A 20,131-nucleotide genomic window follows, 5' to 3' on the forward strand; every position below is an offset into this window, starting at 1 on the left:
AGCAGATTTAATCCAGCCCAGCTTTACACTCAGAAAGTTTGTTTCCTGTTCTAAATCATGTCTCTACTCACCCTGACCCAACTTTCAGTTATTCTGGTGGCTTCTCTCAGCAGCCACAATGGCTCTTAGTCTTCTCTTCCTCCTTCTCAGAAATACATTCCAGTTCTAGGCCACCAGCAGACCTAGAATTTATAAATATGATGCAAACTGCCTGATCATTATGCTCCTTTCCCAGGGTTCTCAAATTATCCTCTTAGTAGACCCAAAGATGTATATAATATAACCCTTTTGAAGATAAATCGGTGACCTCTACTAAGAATCCTGAAAAAAAATCTCCACAGTCTAAGTCACTCTTGGCTGTACTGCCCAAGATTGATCAAACAAATTAGCTTAATGTTATCAAGAAATTCCCTTGGCCAAAAGACATTTCTTAAATGGAACTTACCCAGTTGTTCTAGAGAAAATCCACTTATCAGTGTTCTAATTTTTAACAGCAAAGTGAGAAGATATAGCAACACAAAACACTCGAATAAAGTAAGATGAAATTCATTACAAACTTTAACATATGGAAATGTGTGTCAATATGATTGTATAATCTAAGTCTGATTTTGTGATCTCATTACAGAAAAATCATGTTCCCATCCAGTTGGGGTTATTGTATGGAATCAATGATGGGACTAATTGATTTACCCAGGGTCACACAGTCAATAAGTTTCAAGTGTCTGAGGATTTGAACTCAAATCCTCCTGACTGCATTGAACCACCTTGTTGCCCCAAAACATCATCTAATTTACGAGAACACAGAATTTTTAAAGACTATAATCCCAGATACCTCCAAAGAAGAGTAATCTATTTTTATAAAGGCTAATCAATATTCTTTCCCTACCATCTGGTTCATTAAAGTTCTTACATATGGAAACCTACCATCATTCTGAAGCTGATGGAATTTGAAGGGGCTAAAGAGGCAAATTGTCCTAACCATGATGGCAAATTGTCTCATCAGATAATTATGCTGTTCTAAGCAAAAGTAATCGGAGTTGCACATTACTGCAATGTACAGACAGAACCCATTTTTAGGAATGGGGTTGTGTTTCAAAAAATTCATTTATTTTTAAGTTAGTTTTTGAGAACCTAGGAAATATTTTTTCATAAAAACAATATTATAGTAATGGTTTTGTTCTCAGATTAGACCATATTAGGGTCAATTTGCCTGTTATATGGCAAAATGATATCATTAATAGTTAGCCTTAGCTCTAGATCCAAGAGCAAAGAGCCTTTTAGTGATGAATGATGTCAGACAATGGAAGAAAAGGAAAAAAATAAAAACAAAATCCAGTCAAAGGCAAAATTTTGAAAAAAATGAAATTTTATTTTGACACCCTAATGCTTACTAGCTATATAACTTAGGAAAATCATAACTTCCCTGAGTCTCAGGTTCTTTATATATAAAATGAGGGTGTAGTACCTGCCTCACAGGTTATTGTGAGGATTAAATTAGATTATGTCCATAAAGACTTTGTAAATCTTAATGTGCAATATAAATGTCAATTATAATTGGTCTTGTCTTAGTACCATGTAGTGGGGCACTCACTGAGTGCCCCAACAGAATAATCTATGTTCTAAAATTATCCATCTCTCCTCATTCTAATCAAAAGTACCCTTCAGCATGACTGTCCTCAGGTAACAGTTAAGAATGAAGTCATCAAATTATAAAGCAGTTAAATTAAACTAATTCACACTAATATGTGACTGTCAGAGAGTTAAATAAATCTCTTAGATGTAGTTTACTTTTTAAAAGGTGACACTAGCAAACAAAAGTCAATCACTATCTGGTGACATTATAAATAACAAATAATAAAGCTAAATTTTAAAAATTTAGGGGAACTATAGAGAAGGGAAGCCACTATAGGTTAAGTTTCTGAGTCAAGTCTCACTTTTTGAGGGGTTTTTTTCTTTCCTCCATTTCCAAAACAATTGATTTCTCTGAATTTCCAAGGTTGGGGCTTTAAAACTATGAAAGAGGAAAAAGATAAGGACTAACTAGCATCTTATGTATATAAGAACAACACCATTACATTCTATTCTATCTGAATATAATGTCCATGAGCTCAAGGAGAGTCTCTCTTTTGAATATGTATTCCCAGCATCTATCACAAATGCCCCCAGCCCACAGAAAGTGTTTAATAATTACTCACTTGCTGCAGTTTTATTTGTTAGCCTTTATTTGGTGACCTCTTTTCATAATTCTGCTTCCTACACACCAAACTCTATATTAATTTTTGTCAAGGGAAATACCAAACCAGAAGAAGTTTGACTAATTCCAGATTTGAATGACTGTTTTCCTCATGTCTAACTTCTGACAAAGATGCCGCTGAACAATGAAACAAAATAACAGCAGTTTGTTATTTTAAAAGGACAGGACAGGAGGTAGCTAGGTGGTGCAGTGGATAGAGTGCGGGCCCTGGAGTCAGGAGAAACTGAGTCCAAATCCAGCCTCAGACACTTAATAATTGCCTAGGTGTGACCTTAGACAAGTCACTTAACTCCATTGCCTTAAATAAAATTTTTTTTCTTTTTTACAAAAAAGGACAGGAGGAGAAATAAAGACCAAGGATGGCTAATTCATGAACTATATAAATCTGTAATTAACCTAACTTTTAGAATATCTACCTCACAATGCTATGTAAAATTAACAAACATTTGGGATATTTGAAAAGCTACAAAAATATGAAATATAAATAATTCCATCTGTGCACATAATATATTGTTACTTTTAATGTAACATAGCATACAAATGAATATGGCATATTTTAGCATAAATTACAAAACATCGTGATTTGAAGCCATTACAAAATGAGTAACTGTTCAAAATATGAGGACCATGGTGGGAGAGGAGAACGTATTAAAGGAACATAGAGGGGCGGCTAGGTGGTGCAGTGGATAGAACGCTGGCCTTGGAGTCAGGAGTACCTGAGTTCAAATCCGGCCTCAGACACTTAATAATTACCTAGTCGTGTGGCCTTGGGCAAGCCACTTAACCCCATTGCCTTGCAAAAATCTAAAAGAAAAAAAAAAGAAAAAGAAAGGAACATAGAAAGAGAGGAGGGAGCCTCAGTTTCCTCATCTGTAAAAACTAGAGATCGTATTAAGGCATCTTCTAATTCTAAATTAATGATCCTGTATTATTTTTAATTAGTCAGGAAAGATGTATTTACAAAACCTTAATAACACTCCCAAACTAGCACTATCCCCTTATATTATCATTATTATTATTATCATTAAAAGAAAAACATACATAACAGATTTGTTAATAATATTAAAATGGAAAAAACAGGTTCAATAACTGGGGAAGAGTTGAATAAATTAGTAGATCAATGCAATGGAATAATATTGTGCCATTAGAAGTGACAAATATGAAGACAACAAAAGAGCTATAGAAAAACATAGAAAGTAGCACAGAGTGGAAACAGATCAGAACATAAATATTCACTCAAAATATACTTTTAAAATAGCAATAACATCTACTAAATGTGCAGAAGAAAAAGGAATCAAGAGACCCAAAATAAAAGAGATGCTACTCATTGTTTTGTTTTATACATATATATATATATGTATATATATATATATATATATATATATATATATATATATTGGAATTTATAGTTTTGTAAATGCTTTTGTTTATTTGGATCTTTGTTTTTGATGATGGCTAATTTGTTTGGAAGAAAAGTTATTTTTAATAAAGAAACACTCTCTAGGGGCAAAGAGGAAAGACAACCTTGGAAGCTTGTGTAAATATGGAGAGACAAAAATCGATGAGATAACAAAGGCAAGAGCACTAGCCTGTAACAGCTGACAAAATACACCACATTAAAACAGAATTGGGAGGCACTGGCCCTGGAGTCAGGAGTCAGAAGTACCTGAGTTCAAATCCAGCCTCAGACACTTAATAATTACCTAGCTGCATGGCCTTGGGCAAGCCACTTAACCCCATTGCCTTGCAAAAAACATAAAAAAAAAAAAAAACCCAGAATCGGGCATTTGGAAAGTTTGAAGCTGTGGTTTCTTTTGTTAATGCTCAATTACTGAAGTGAAACACATGCTTGGACACAGCTTGGTAAATGACAAGTGTTATTTCTGCTGAATGGTCTCTCAACATGTATTCTTAACTGACTGAAGGTTTCTGGTTTCAGAAGTCTGATTTTGCTATCAAGATAAAATGTGCCCAGTCCAACTTTAGTGCCCTCCCCACTTCCCCCCAAATCCACTTCCAACATATGTTAATGTACTCCCCCCCACTTCTGCCCCTACCTACTCGTTTGCAGCCAAGATTCTTGTTATTTAGTTGTGTCAGACTCTTCCTGACCCCCATTTGGGATTTTCTTGATAAAAGATACTAGAATGGTTTGCCACTCCATTTTAAAGATGTAAATGTAAATGTCTGAGGCCTGATTTGAACTCAGGTCTTCTTAACTTCAGGCCTCTATCCACTGCCCTACAGAATAAAAATCTAGCTACCCTAAAGAATAAAAACAAATAATACAAATAACTGGCATTTATGTAGCACTTTGAACATATTATCTCATTTGATACATCAGGATACTTTGTTCTTTAAAATGAATGGGAAAAGGATTTAACATCTCCAACTTGTTGGGATGTCAGGAAAGAAATCAAAACTGGAACTGACTACTAAAGACTATTTAACCTGCTGGGACATAAATGAATGCAGTTTGTGATTTTCATGTTTAAGCCATAGATAAAGTAGCTATCAAATCCAACATCTTCATTGTACATGGGAAGAAAGTAAAACCCAGGTTGTGACACTTTCCCAAGGTCACCTAGGCAGCCCCTATTGAATGTATCTGAATGATCTGAACCCAAATGATCTGACTTCTTAGTCATTATTCTTTCTATTATACCACAATACCTAGCCTAGATTTTGACTAACTTTAGTAGAGCCTGATCAATATACAAACTAGATAATCAGAGTGCAAATATTAAAAATGTGTAGTAACTACAAACTGTCATCATCAACACAGTCTCAGAGAGATCAGAGGTATCAATCTACAATACTCTGAGTATAGCCAGAACTAGACTAAAATGTAATTGAGAAATATTTAACAAAATAAAAAAATTCAATAGAAAATAGATTATATTGAATATGGCTTTCTAAGACAATATATAGATATAGATATGTATATCTATATATACATATATATATATACACACACACACACACACACACACACACACACACAGAGAACATTTTAATGTTCTGCTTTCATTTGCATTTGACAGCATTGCCCCTAGATCCTCAGAATACCAAAGGAACCTACTAGGATATTATTTGGAGATAGAATATCAAGTTAGTATTTATTACTGGATCCAAATGGTCTATGTGTTTTAACCACCCTCTATAAGTCAAATTGAATCAAGAGTGATAAGTGGATGCACAGATTTTTCACACAAGACTAGTGCCCATGCCTTCCATAAGACAGTCTCTCTTCATTTAAAAAACTAGAAATAGATTCTCTAAGGGGAAGACAAAAACTTTCAGTTCATAGGTCTCTGCTAGGCCTTGTGAGCAATTTTGACTGTCATGGGCTGCAAAAAAAGGTTACATACACTACCTTTAAAATGAGACTAATCTTTCACAGAGGAGGAGGAGAAAGATTGTTAGGGATTTAAGAAGATTTGTTTGGGGAAAGGAGAGATTAAAGGGCTTTGTAGATCTAGTCAAAGAAAAAACTCACCAAATTAACCCTTAAGATCCTTCCCTGACCTTATAGAAGAAGCTGTCCCAGGAAAAGCAAACATATTCAGCGTGGTGATTAAGGTCCCAAATCAAAATGTACAAATTTTTCTTCAAGATAACAGTTGACTTGGGGTGGCTAGGTGGCACAGTGAATAGAGCACCGGCCTTGGAGTCAGGAGTACCTGAGTTCAAATCTAACCTCAGACTCACACTCTAGCTGAGTGGCCTTGGGCAAGCCACTTAAACCCACTGCCTTGAAAAAATCTAAAAAAAAAAAAGATAACAGTTGACTTTAGTCACTGGCAGGTAAGTCTAAATATCTCCAGGGTCTGTTTTTTTCCCATCTTTCTTTACATATTCATTTCAAACACTAGTCAAAAAAAAAAGGAGCCATACTTTACATTTGTGTTGTTCACATTTAACCTTTGAGAATTAAATTCTCAAATCAGTCGGAAGAATTCAATGCTAGTTTGACAAGAGACACAGCTCACCTCACATTTACCCCTGCAGGCAAGAGAAGGCATTTTTACCAGTAGCAAAACAATCCTTCCTACAGTTAACATTTCAATCCTTTGTGAGATACACTAAAAATACAATGATTTACCTTCAGTCACAGAAAAGAGTGCACTCAAAAACATCTTTTTCCAAGTAAACTGTGCAGGATTTCTTGGCACCAGAAAAAGGTTATTCTGCATAGAGTAATAATAAGAATTAGTAATAATAGATAACATTTATATAGTGTTTTAAAGTTTTCAAAGGCACTTTGTATGCATGATCTCATGTGAAGTATTGTGAAAGACCAGGAGGGTTCAGCTGAGGAAAGAAGGCACTACCAATAACGAGTACTTCAAAGGGAAATTCCTTTTAATAGGTTGACAATAATACAACTGCAGATTAAAAGGTCCACAAATAACTAAGGTGTGTGCAAACTCATCAGACAATGACTGTTAATAATAGGATCTGGTAAACATTTGTTTAATAGTATTGAATGGCTGAATTCATCTCTTGCCTAAAAAACCAGAAAATAAAAATTGAAAGTGCTAAAATAGAAATGGTGAGGGCAATTCCCTTTGATGACAATCCAGGGTTTTCCTACCCCTCCCAACACCCTTTTTCCTGTTGAAATAACACTTCAAATGACTCTCAACAACCTTAAAAAGCTGAATCGTTCCAGGGTAAATAACTATAGAGACAGGCTGCCAGACTTGCCAAAAACTTTAACTTACTTTGTATTTCCTCCCTGCCCCAATTCCAACTCCACACTCCAATCTGACTCAGACAATTCCCCAACTTATTTTACAGATGCATTGACCACGTATGGCCTCAAAAAGTGACTATATTCAAAAACCTTCTAATAATGACTTACATCAATATAATATCATCAGGGTAAATTCCTTGCCATGCTAAAATTTCTATTTCTACTTTTTAATCATAGCATCAATTGACAAGTATTGTTAATTGAAAAAGAGGGGCTAGTTTTAGTAACATTAAGCAAGATGAGGGTTCATAGTTTTATGGTCCATTTCATTCTGCCACTAATAGAGCACAAAAACATAATCACACAGAAAACTGACAAGTCTGAACTAATTTCATCCTGCAACTGGACTATTAAAGAAATTGCCAAGGCCTGTTGCATTCAATGCAAAAATAATTCATATACATATACTATACACACACACACACACACACACACACACACACACACACACACACATTCATTAACTGAAAAGGTCCATGGAGATCATCAAATTCAACCCCATTTTATTGATGAAGAATCTAAAGTCCAGAGAAGATAGGTAGGTGATTCACTTGTGGTCAAGTGAACCAAGGCCTTGCAGATTACATTACAATGCACTGCCCCACCAACCAAACCAAATGGTCATTATTATGTCTCTTGAATCTATACTAAAGAAAGCAATGCAAAAAAGTAATGCTATTCTAGGAACCACCACTTTCTAACTGAAAATATGTCTTTAATTCCAGAAAATATTGTTTGGGAAATGCCCATTATTGATGCCTTCCTTTCTAGTTTTGTGCATATTATAAACTGGAATTAATTTTGTAGACTGGAATTATGGTGCTGGCTTTAATAAGTAACAAGTGCTTACTAGGCAACTACCAATGACTTCTTTTCACAGTTATATGCCTCCAAATAATAGATCATACTATTCTTTTTTTCTGAAGTCTTTTTATTTTATTTTTTAAAGATTTTCTTTATTTTGAGTTTTACAATTTTTCCCCCAATCTTATCTTCCTCCCCCCCACCCCCCACAGAAAGCAACCTGTCATTCTTTACATTGTTTCTATGTTGTTTCATACTATTCTTTCAGAAGTTGTTAAGAGACCTCTGCAGCTAACTGATGGATGGTAGATTTAGCTAATATGCACACATAAATGAACACAATTCCAAGTTTACTGTTACATCATATTGTGCCAGGACTCTAGAAACATGCTGTAAATAAATAAATATTAATTAAATATCACCACCTTATTTCCTGAGAAGGATAAGTGTGATGATCCTCAATTTTTAAAGGAGGTTAAGCTGAAACAGGAAAGGTTTTGAAATATTTGACCTAAGTCCTGATGTACTGGTACATCCTCAACAAATTCCAGAATCTATATAAGTCCTAAGTCCTTTCTTCTAGATTGCCTTTAGCTTATTCATTTTTTTTCTTCCTTCAGGTCCAACTCTATGTCATTTTTACCTCATGCCACCAAACCCTATCCCTATGACACCCCCCCCTTAAAATTGAATTTCTTCAGGTTCATAAAGAAAGTAAGCTGGCTCAATCAGCTACACAATTAATTATAAAAGTTCAGAATGACAAGTTCTCATATTTGAATTACTTAAGTTAGGTCAGGCAATTAATTGCCTTTACACAAACCTATGCTTTTCCATAAAAAAAAAATGTAGGAGGGACAAAAGGGGAAAAGAGGTAATGGTCATTCAACTCTCCCAGAAATACTGTGAAAGTAAAGAAAAAAAGAAAGAAACAAAGAAAGAAGGAAAGAAAGAAACAAAGAAAGAAAGAAAGAAACTACAGGGTATAAGAAATATGCATTCCAGTCCTCATGCCAGTTTCTAAACTTCCCTAAGCTAGATTTCATTACAAATAGAAGAGGGCCAGGGCTCAAAATTAGCCATGAATGGACTGGCTACAGCTTCCATATTTAGATCCTGGCCAAGGTCACTTGAGCTTATTGCAGAAGGAAATAATGTATACAGAACTGGGAACCAATTACTTCTAGAAAGTTTGAGAATTTCTGGATTATTGGCATTAATTGACTTCTGTTGTTTTAATTGTGCCTATCACATTTTGGGTGTTTAGAACTGAAATCCTGGTTTCCAGTATGCCAGTCTTCTATGGAACTTGATAGAAATGTTCTTCCAAGGGATTATAGGTTTATAACCTGAGAACAGAAAGGAATCTTAAAGGCCACTGAATCCAACTCCTTACAGAGGAAACTGAGACATAGAGGTCAGGGTACTTGCCTAGGGGTCCCCAGATAGAAAGTTTCTGAGGTAGAATTTGAATACAAGTCTTCTTGACTCCTCATCTGACTCCCTATTCCCTATGCCACAATGCCTTTTAAAGTCTCTATTTTTTTCTGGATTCTTTGGTATCTACAATGGGGAATCTATGTGCTGAAATTTCTCAAAATGTGATGAGTTCTAGTGGTTGCTCATACAGGACTATTTGACTTTTTTTAGCTACTGAATTTGAACTTCAGTCCATCCTAAAGACTGAACCCCAGGCAAGTGGCAGCAGCTACAGAAAAAATTCAATGAAGGGGTGAAACACATGGATTGAGCTGCAGCAAACTTTAGCCACTGCAGAGATGGAGATACTACATCCACCTACAAAACAGTCAGCTAAGAGAAAATGCATTAACCTATCTGGAAAAATTAGAGCCAGCTATAGAACTGACAAGTTTGAAGATTGAGTTGGGAAACAAATCACACTGAGAAGAACAAATATGCCACTTTAATGAAAGGACCCTCCTACTTTCCAAATCCATCCTCTTGAAGTCCTAGAATCACATGCCTAGGATGACAAGCAATGGCAAGTTTTTTATTACCCAGTAACTTGAGCAGTTGAGAGTTGGAATAGAAGCACCTGAATAAACTTTAAATGTATTTTCAAAAGTTTTTAACCAAACTAGTCCACTAAATGGCTGTGCTCCTCTCCTCAGAGCAAAAAGTTCCCCTCTCCACTGAAGCCCAGGTTCTTCTACCTTAGTCCTAAAAACAGAAATATGCCCTTGACTAATAATGATGAAAATAATGGTCATTATTATGATTGTTATTACCATATCTTGGATTTATAAAGTCCATACAGTTTAAGAACTGTTGGGGGGGGGGGTGTTGTTCCAGAAGTCTTAGTGCAATTTCAAGTTTTAAGAACTTGAAACTGCACTAAGACTATTTGAATACCTCTGTATTACCTAATTTGATTTTTCTAGCACTTTAAAACAGATAGGACATCTATTATAATCCCCATTTTAAAGAGAAAAGAAACTAAAGTTTGTTGAGGTTAAAATAACTTGTTTAAAATCACACCACTAGTAAGTGATAGAGAGAGCCAGGATGCAAACCCAGGTCAAAGCTTGATCTTTCTACCACACCACACTTAACTGCCACATGTGTCTTCCCAGAAGAAACAGGAGGAAGACTTAACTCTAGTTCTCCAAGCATTTGCTGGAATTAGAATCCAAAGTACTTGAAAGGAACACATCTCACAATTTCTCTTTAGTCTGGTCCCTGCTAAGAAGAAATCTATGCAGTTGCAGTAGACACTGGCTACACTTGAAGGTAAGTCATCCTCAAAAACCTGGCACTGCCAAGAGAACAGGGCTCCAAAGAACGAGCTGATTGACCAAAGGTGACAGCTCCAGACTCCCCCTTTTCTTTCCACTCAATAGTTCTGCATACTTCTACAATAACCAAGATTCTGTACCTATGCTTTACATAGGTACACTCACGTACAAACATGCATTCATACGTATACTGTATGTACACGTGTACACATACATACACACATTCTACATGCATGTCGAAATTTTAAAGGGAAGAAGTTAACTTGTTCAAATGAGCCCTTTTGCACTTTGTGTAGTTCCCCTTTGCTGTTATCTCTCCCAACTAATCTGACTCCCCCAAACTACCCTCTCAACATTAGCTAAGAGATAAATGATGCACTAACAACCATTAAACTACATAAGATGCTGGCATCTTCCATCGATTTCTGCTCTTCCTTAAATGTGTCCATCGGTTTTAGGGCATAGCATGGGAGTCCATGTGAACTGACAGTGACACTGCTAGGAGCTCCTGAGATAAACAAGTGTCAGCGCATACTCTGATATACACAGACACACACAGGCGCAAAGCCCTGCCCACATGTGACCCCGAGCACTGTAGAATTAGCATGATTATGATTCCAACAGGGGTAGAGCCAAACACGCCCGGCACTTGTCGTCTACACAGCGGGCTGCTGGGCTCCTCAATTACGTCCTGGGCATGTAAACCCATACTATATGCGTGTCTGTCCGAAGGAGTGACATTACCAAATCCCATCCTACTCGAACTCGGCGTCTTCGGGGCAGCCTGGCCGCTGATGTGGGCACAGACACACGCTGAGCACAGGCTCCACAGACGCATAATGTCAATATTCACCATATTCAGACCTGGGCACCGAGATGGCTAGAATGAGGAGGGGGAGGGGGAATCCGCCTCGGAAAGCCGCGAGCTCCCACCGCCGCCCTGGGTGGGAACCAATGCCGGGCTCCCGGAGCCCGGGCACACGCGTCTGGCTGTTGGAGGGAGAAGCTGCAGAGCCTCGAGTGGGACAATGAGGACACCGCCATCCGGGCTCGGTTCGGTGGCGGCCACGGCGGCCACGGCCACGGCCGCCGCCCCCACCCTCTCCCCTCCTTCCAGCCCCTACTTACGTTCCCAGGGTCTCCTTGAACTCGAAAATCTTCTTGATGTCCTCGGCTTGCTTCTTCCAGGAGGAGCTGCTCTCCCCGTTCTCCCGGGCCATGGCAGCCGAGTGTCTGGGGGAGGTGGAGGGAGGACCGAGGGGGAGCGTGGGGGTGGCGCGGCGGGGCTGGAGGAGGCAGTGCGTAGGGCCGGGGAGGCGAGGGGCTGGAGGAGGGCGAGGGCGGGGGCGAAAGGAGCCGGTCCCGAGTGGCCGGGGAGCGCCGCGGAGCCCGCACACGCCGCCGCCGCCTCCGGCGTGCCCGCCTGCGTGCCGGGGGGATGCTCCGAGAGGGGACCAGAGAGGCACTGCCAGCCGCAGCGGCGCTTCCTCCTCGGCAGTTTCCTCTTTCGCGCTCCGCCTGGGTCTCTCAGGGTCTCCGCTCGCTGCTGCCGGGCACAGACTTCCTGCCGCCGCCGCCCGGGCTGGGGCTGCTCCAGCGGCTCCCTCAGCGCCTGCTGCAGACCCCACTTTCAGCTACTTTTCTTGCCTCGGCTCTCTCCTCCCTCCCTCGCTGGTCCCCTCCCTCCTGCTTCCCACTCTCCCCTCCCTCGCGCTGCCTGCTTTGCTGCCTTCGGGGATGTCTTCACTCCGCAGCGCCCGGGTTCAGACGCCCTGCCCTGCCTGGCCCTCCTCCGCTCCCCCCCACGCAGAAACCCCACCAATAACAGGAGCCCTAACCAGAGGCGGGAACCCCCCCCCGCCCCCCAATCCAGGGCTCCCCGCACCCGGGCTTCCTGTCCCGGCTACTTCAGCACTCCTCAGAGTGGAGATGGGGAAGAGAGGGCGCGGGGGCACCAGGGGGAAAGCCTCGGGGGGGGGGGGGCCTTCCAAAGGGATCTTCTGGAGGGAGCTTTTATTTTGTGGGGGTTGTGGGGGGAAACACCGGCTGAGAAGAGATGGGAGTTTCTATTCTCAGTCACAGGGAAAAGAGGAGGAGCAGCGAGTGTCCGCCCGCTTAAGTGCCCTGTAAGTTGGCACCCAGGAGGCGGAGAGGGTGGGCACGCACAGTGCGTGTGCTCCGCCAGGGAGGGGAAGGGCCGGGCAGGGACTGAGTGGCAGCGAGGCACCACGCGCCCACGCCCACGGCTGCCCTCCCCTTCCCTTCCACCCGGGGCTTTGGCTGGGGCCGCCGATGCCGCCGTTCCGGGCTCTAGGGACCCCACTTTGTGGCTTGCCGGTTGTAGTTCGCCGTTATAGCGATGGGAGGAGAAGGAGGAAGCGATGGTGGGGAAGGTGGAGGTGGGCGTTGGACTCCGGAGCCCAGCCGGGGCCGGCTCCCGGCTCGCCCCGGCTGTCCAAACCCCTCCAGCCTGAGGGACTGGAGATAATTCGCATTGCACCAAAACCGCGCGCACCGATAATGAGGAGGGGGGTGGGGGGACCTGCACCAGGCAGACGTGAAGAGCCCTGGAGCTCGAGGGGCAACGCGCAGAGCCGGAGCCTGCCAGGCCCGAACTCCTTTACCCTTCTAAAGAGCTAGACTTGCGGGCATCACGCTTGCCGGGGCGCAAGGAGGTGAATGAGGAAGAGAGAGGGGGGACGGCCCCGGAACGGGAACCCTGGATGGGGCAGTCGTCACGTGCGAGGCTGCCCCCATCTCTGCCCACCCCCACCTCCTCCTCAGCACCAGCTGCTGCTGCTCCCTTTGGCAGAAGCCGGGGAAACGACAGAAAAGCTCAGCGTCGTGAATAGGACAGGCACCCCGGGCCCTGTCTCCCCTCCCACGTGTCCCCAAACATCCACCTTCTGTCCCAGTTGCAGGGATTCCCCCGGCTACGCCACGATCAACCCGAGTTGCACTAAGCCGCTGCTTTCTGCTTCTGTCGGAGCCTTGGCTAGGCAGTCCTTCTCCAATACTTTTTTCCTTGTGAATGCGGGAGGGAAACAGGGAAAGTAGAAGTAATACCGCCTCAACCCCGCACTCCCCTCAAGGGGGGGGGGGGGTGAAGATGAGACATCCCTGCCTCAAAAGTGAGAACAGCTGTCCTCAGCCCCCCGAGGTATCCCTGCAGTTCGCTCCCTGGACCTGACCTAGTCCTCTCCCAGTGTCCGTTGGCTTAGCCAAAAAGCTGCCTGCCTGCCTGCCTGCCTGCCTGCCTGCCTGCCTCATTGCCTGATAACCTGCAATGACCATATTAAGTAACTATACTACGACTCTCATTCTCCTTTTTTTTTGGGGGGGGGGAGTCTATTCCAAAAAAAAGTCCTAGACCTGAACTCTAGATTCATAGTCTCACTCAGAACATTTCCAACGGGCCATCACAACCTCAATAGTTCCAAAATGGAACTCATCCTCCTAACTCCAAAACGTTATCCTCCTGTTAACTTCCCTATTCCTATTCAAAATCCAAATCCAAATCAAACAGATTTTAAACTTCCTTGAAACCATCTTTGATTCTTCAATTTCCCTGATCAAGCAGAGCCTCCCCCCTCTCTCTCTCTCTACCACCCTCATTCACCCACATAACATACATACACTTACACTCCCAGTCAACTAATTGCAAAGTTCTCTTCATTTGACTTCTTCAATTAACTTTCCCAGTATCTTACCTTTCTAACCTCCCTCTCCTCCAACTTAGCACTTAGCATCACCCTAGTTCAGATCCTTATTACCATTTTATGACCTTTCTACCACCAGTCTCTATCCTATCTAATCTCTCTTTCACACATCTGCCTGAGTAATCTTTCCTATGCACAGCTCTGACCATGTCCTTCATCCCCTTTAAAAAAAAATTTCAATATGGCATGCAATATGAATTACAAACTCATGAGATTGCCAACGAAGGCCTACCTTAATCACTACAACCTATTTTTTCCTGCCAAATGAATGCATAAAAAAGCATTTAGCAAACACTTTGTATGGGCCAAGCACTGTGTTAAGCACTGGGGATAAAAATATAATTAAGCAAAACCCCTGCCCTCAAGGAGCTTATGTTCTAATGGAGAAAGACACACATAGCTGGAAGGGAACATTTGGCAGAGAAGTCAGAGAGAATGAGAGTTGACATCACAAAGCAGCTGATTGATATTGTCACCAAAATGGTAGAGTTGATTTGATAGATTACTGTTCCCAGTGCTAAAAGGGGTAGGATGGTAAGGGCACACAAGGCAGGGTGATCATTCTAGGATTGGGCATAATAAAACCCATCAGAGCCCAGGTGACAGAGGTTATCGGAGAAGGTGGAGGTTGACTGAAGGGCAGTACTATTAGCACGCTCTCATCTAGTTAACTCATCTTACTAACCATTTCATTTCATCTTGCTCTCACTAACCTCCTTGCATTTGTGTAGGCCATACCATGGAACAACCTTCCCATGATCCTCCCTTCCCCCACATCTGAAAAAGATCTTTCTTCAAGGTCCAGGTTAGGTATCACCTGTGATCACTTCTTCTATGAAGCCTTCTGTGATTCCCAGTGCTACAAATACATCCCTCCTTGAAATTCTTATACCACTCTTTTTGCACTTAATGGTATTCTAAAATGAAGTTATCCAGGTACATGTCTTATATCCCCTACTAGATTTTAAGTGACTTCAGGACAAGGATTTATTTTTCTTCATTTCCCCAATTTCCCACATATTTTCCAACTTCTCTTATACCTAAAAGGATTGAAAGAAATTGCTGTCGTGGTGTTGGTAGTAGTGGTAAGAGATAGAGGTAAACAAGAGCTGTGCTCTCTGTGGTTTCATTCCTCATCTACAAGGTGAACATATTCATTCAGTTATCCTGAGTGTTCTGACTTGTTATTCTTAGACAGCAAGGACAAAATTTGTAGTGAGTGGAAGTTATAAAGAGACAAATTTAACTTGGCACAATGAAAAGTATTCTGACAATTAGATTACCTAAAAGTGGAAGGGACTTTCTCAGGAGATGGTGGGTCCCCCACATTCGTTCTCCACTCTAGGTCATCAAGGTAAAGTTGGATGATCATCTGTTGCCAGTATAGTGGAAGAATTCTTATTCAAGCATGAACTGAATTAGTTAGCCTCTAAGGTCCTTCCTGACTCTAAGATTCTGGGGATTCTTTGAAGAGAACCCTAGCTAGGACCATGGATCCATTCTCTTAGACCATCCTCATTCAATAGTATTTGTTGAGGATGCGTCGTTCTAGACATTTTGTTTCAACCTGATTTAATCAACATCTAATTGGCAGAGCATGGCATATAAGACACAAAGGAAGATCAAAGTGTACAGTCTAGTAGCTGGTTTGAAGCTAAATATTAAAAAACAAAATAAATAAGGTCTTGGCACCTGGTTCCTTCACTGCCTAGCAAATAGAGAGAGAAGAAATGGAACCAGTATCAAATTTCATATACTTGGGCTCAAAGATCACTGCAGACAGTGACTGCAGCCCGAAATTAAATGATGCTTGCTCCTTGGAAGGAAAATTATGCAAATCTGGAAAGCATATTAAAAAGTAGAGGCATCATCTTGCCGACAAAGGTCTTATATCAAAGTTATGACTTTTCCAGTACCAATGTATTGCTGTGAGAGTTGAAGTATAAGGAAAGTTGAGTGTCTCAGAAACAATACTTTTGAATTGTGGTCCTGGAAAAAGATTTTTGAGATTCCCTTGGACAGCAAGGAGGTAAAATCAGTCAGTACTTAAATAATAATTCAGGCTATTCACAAGAAAGTCAGATATTGAATCTGAAGTTTCAGCACTTTGGCCACATAATGAGAAGAGAATCACTGGGGAAAAAAAACCTTAACGTTGGGAAAGCTCAAAAGCAAAAGGAAAAGGATATGGCAAAGGAGATGAGTTTGTGTCAAGGCAGCAGTTAACATGAATTTGGACAGATTTTCAGTATGTGGTGATCCATGGGGTTAGCAAAACCAGTGATAGGACTGAATGACTAAACAACAGAGGAATAGGAAATACATAAAATATATACATACATATAAATATGTTAGCATCAGTCAGAAGTGTACAAAGTGCCATGTGAGAGACGAAGATGAAATGGCTGTCATTGACTTGGAGACATTTAGAAAGGCTTCATAGATAAGATGTCATTTAGACTGGGCTTTAAAGGAGCAGCATATGCATGTGTGATTTCCATCCTGTACTGAGCATTATACGCTAGTAAGGAATAGGATAAAGATAACTGCCCCCAAAATAGGGGTCAAATTGACACAGCTGGCTAAAATTGTTCAACATTGTCTTTCAAGGGGTGGCTAGGTGGCTTAACAATTACCTAGCTGTGTGGCCTTGGGCAAGCCACTTAACCCCATTGCTTGCAAAAACTAAAGAAAAAAAATAATGTCTTTCAAAAGACCCCACTTTCTAGGTTGGAGTAGTGTCATTTCTTTCATACTAGTGGCATTACCAATCTTCCAGGCAATCAACCATTATCACCTCATAGTAGAAAAGGCTTTTAAAAAAAACCATGGCATCCCTTACTTACAGCACTTTGTAGCAGTTCATCAGGGGAAGGCCATCTGTGACCTTGGTCACTTTCTATCTTTTTCTTGTCTTTCTTTCTTCTTTGCCTTTCCCTTCTTTCTCTCTACTTTTTTCTCTTTCTCACTCTTCACTCTACTATTTCCAATTTTCCTCCTTTTCCTACCCTACTTATCTCTTTCTTTTTCCTCTCCTTTCTCTTTTGCCTTTATAGGCAATCACTTCCTTTAGTATTCAGACATTGCTCCTCTCCAATACTGGTCCTTAAAAAAAAAATTATCCCTATACTAATCTGAGCGTCTAACAGATCGTTTTCCAGGAACAGTAAGAGCAACAAAGAGAGTGAGGAGGAGTGGGGCAGGGGCATGGGATGCCTCATATGGTTCTTTTACATCATCTCCACACAAAAAGTAAAGTGGAATATAAAGTAGGATGATTTCTTAATTCTGAGGATAAAGCTAGTTTTTTGGATTAATTTCACCCATCTTGCCCAGTTAATCAATTTATCTCATAGAACCTCATACCTAATAATTTAGTGGTTTGTCCAACAGAAAAATGTGACCTCAGCTGACACCAGAGGAAGGGAGGTTCATTTCCTTTTTTGTTATCATATTTTTTTTTAAGTTCCTGAGGATAAATTTTTGTGAGAACAAAGGTAAGTATCTTTGGTTTCTTATAAGAAAAACAACATATGACATAATACTGATTGTTGGCATTATCCCTTGTGGATTACCATCAGAGCTGTCTTTGAAACTGGTAAATTAAATGATACTTAAGATTAGCCCTGAATTCTCCCCTTTTCCTTCAAAAGGCCTCCAATCTAGGCCTTTTTTTTTAACAAACCACCCCAATTGAAATACAAATGTGTGTGTGTGTGTGTGTGTGTGTGTGTGTGTGTGTGTGTGTACACACACATCTATATACATGCATATGGAAGTCTCATCAGTTAACATTTTAAGTGGATTTTAAGGCTTTAGTAAATTGGACACAAGGTTTAGGGAGGAAGAAGATAGTAAGGGGAGAAGGAAGAGACTGAGAAAGAAAAGAATTTTGAGAAGTGTGAAATGATAAATTAACCCCTTGGCCTTAAAAACTATGTTTATTTTTCATTCTTTGGCCAACAACACCATTTCTCATCACCTTTCAAAATGGAAAATCTGTGATGGTTAGATACACTAGAGACCCAAGTTTCTGAGACTATTTAAACTTTGGCAACTCAAAACTCTTAGTCATTTATTTTTGTGCAGTCAAGGCCCATACTAGGCTGGTCCAGTTTATTCTGGATAAAGAAGAATTAGCTGCTAAAACTCTACCTTTACCACACTCTTTTGCCTTCCAGTCAAACATATACATATTTGCCACCAATTTGAAATTCTATCTCCCAGAAATTCTTCATCCACTTTACTACTACCATTGAAATTCAATTCATCAAATATGTATTAAGGACCCATTGAAGTCAGAGAAACTGGGACCAACTCTTGGCTATGCTGCTAAAAATTTGTTTAACATTGGGTAAATCATTTATCATGCCTGGGTCTCAGTATCCTTACATCTGTAAGGGGGAAAAAGGAGTATTAGACTATATCTCTAAGCACCCTCTGAGTCTACAATTCTATGTATGAGGCAGTATGCTAGACATTAAGAATACAAAATTGAAAAAAATGACAGTTGCTGCCCTTATGGAGCTCGAAATCTATTAAAAGAAATATGGCATATACTCAGATAAGCATAATACAGAGTTGACTGTGATGAGAGTAAAAAGTGATACTAAAAAAATTCTAAGTAAATAGGAAAACAGAAATCATTTTTGTCTGGGGGAAGTAATCATAAAAGATTAGATGTAAGAAACTCTGAGCTGGACTTGGAAGTTAGAAAAATATTTCAACAGAGTTCAGGAATACCTTCCAGGAGTTGGTGAAGATACTCACAAGTGAAGGAAGGCAAGAGAATATAGGAGCTAAAGAAACAGTCTGGTTTGGAAAGAATTGTGGAGAATAAGAAGGGAATTTTTTTTAAGTATAAAAAGATGAGAACCAAATTGTGAAAGACCTTAAATAATATGCTAAATGTATATTTTATCCTAATAATGAGAGGCAGCATGATGAGTATTTAGCTGTATGATCCTAGACAAATCACTTCTCTTATTTTCTCCTTCATCTTCCAACTATATGAGTCTTTAAATTGAAAAAAACATTGTACTGCATTGGTAGAGAGAAAGAGATTATAGTAGATTATAGTAATCCCCCTTGTGTACAAGGCTATCACAGTTGAAAGAGAGGAAGTATGCTTTAGGAGGTTAGGTCATAGCATACACCCAGAAAATCTCAACCTGACAACACCTCTTATACTGACATCAGTTTTCCTTGCAAATATACAATTTAAACAGAAAAAAAAAATAGAATCCTAAATAAAACTCCTAGGGGAAAAAAAGAGTTGCTTTCCAAAGATCTATACTGATAGTCAATCTTATTTATAAGACCAAATAAACAGATTCCTTTATCTGTTTCTCTAGCAAAGATAGTCAGATGTGGCTGTTGTATGTCCTCCTAAATTTCCTGTTGATCCCCAAAAGGCTATGTCTGGTGTTTTTCTTGAGCAAGGTTAAAACTATTTTCTGAGACATATCTTTCTCTGTGATTGAGCTCAGTCTCTGACTGGAGAAAAGAGGCCAGAGTTTTGTCTGACTGGAGATAAAATTTTTCTTGCTTTATAACTTTAGTAATACAATTCAAAATTAGGAACTTCCTTTCACATTTGTCACACCTGCCCACACGAAAGCTTGTTGAGGAAGCAAAGTGACCCTCTAACTTCCTGAAGAGAATTTTGTTGTGGCTGTTGTTGAGTCAGTCAATCTATGTCTTTGTGACCCCATGAACCATATAGCAGACAAGATTCTTCTGTCATCCTTCTATCCTTCATGTGTCTAAAAGTCTGTCCAACCTCACGTTCATTGCTCCTATGACACAATCTAGTCATCTCATCTTCTGCCATCCCCTT

General features: G+C 40.3%; 1 protein-coding gene and 1 pseudogene across 1 annotated transcript in view; both read right to left on the reverse strand.

Annotated features, from left to right (window-relative positions):
* CAMK1D (calcium/calmodulin dependent protein kinase ID) overlaps positions 1-11,877 on the reverse strand; it is a 442,601-nt gene extending 430,724 nt beyond the window's left edge. Inside the window, exon 1 of the mRNA XM_074194114.1 lies at positions 11,702-11,877. Within this exon, the coding sequence (XP_074050215.1) occupies positions 11,702-11,793 (92 nt within the window). The 5' untranslated portion in view covers positions 11,794-11,877. The remainder of the gene's footprint in view (positions 1-11,701) is intronic.
* Positions 11,878-13,720: 1,843 nt separating this feature from the next.
* Positions 13,721-20,131, reverse strand: part of LOC141494202 (ATP synthase F(0) complex subunit C1, mitochondrial-like) — a 50,922-nt pseudogene continuing 44,511 nt past the window's right edge.

Source organism: Macrotis lagotis, chromosome 7 (genome assembly GCF_037893015.1).
Source record: "Macrotis lagotis isolate mMagLag1 chromosome 7, bilby.v1.9.chrom.fasta, whole genome shotgun sequence".
Taxonomy (NCBI): Eukaryota; Metazoa; Chordata; class Mammalia; order Peramelemorphia; family Peramelidae; genus Macrotis; species Macrotis lagotis.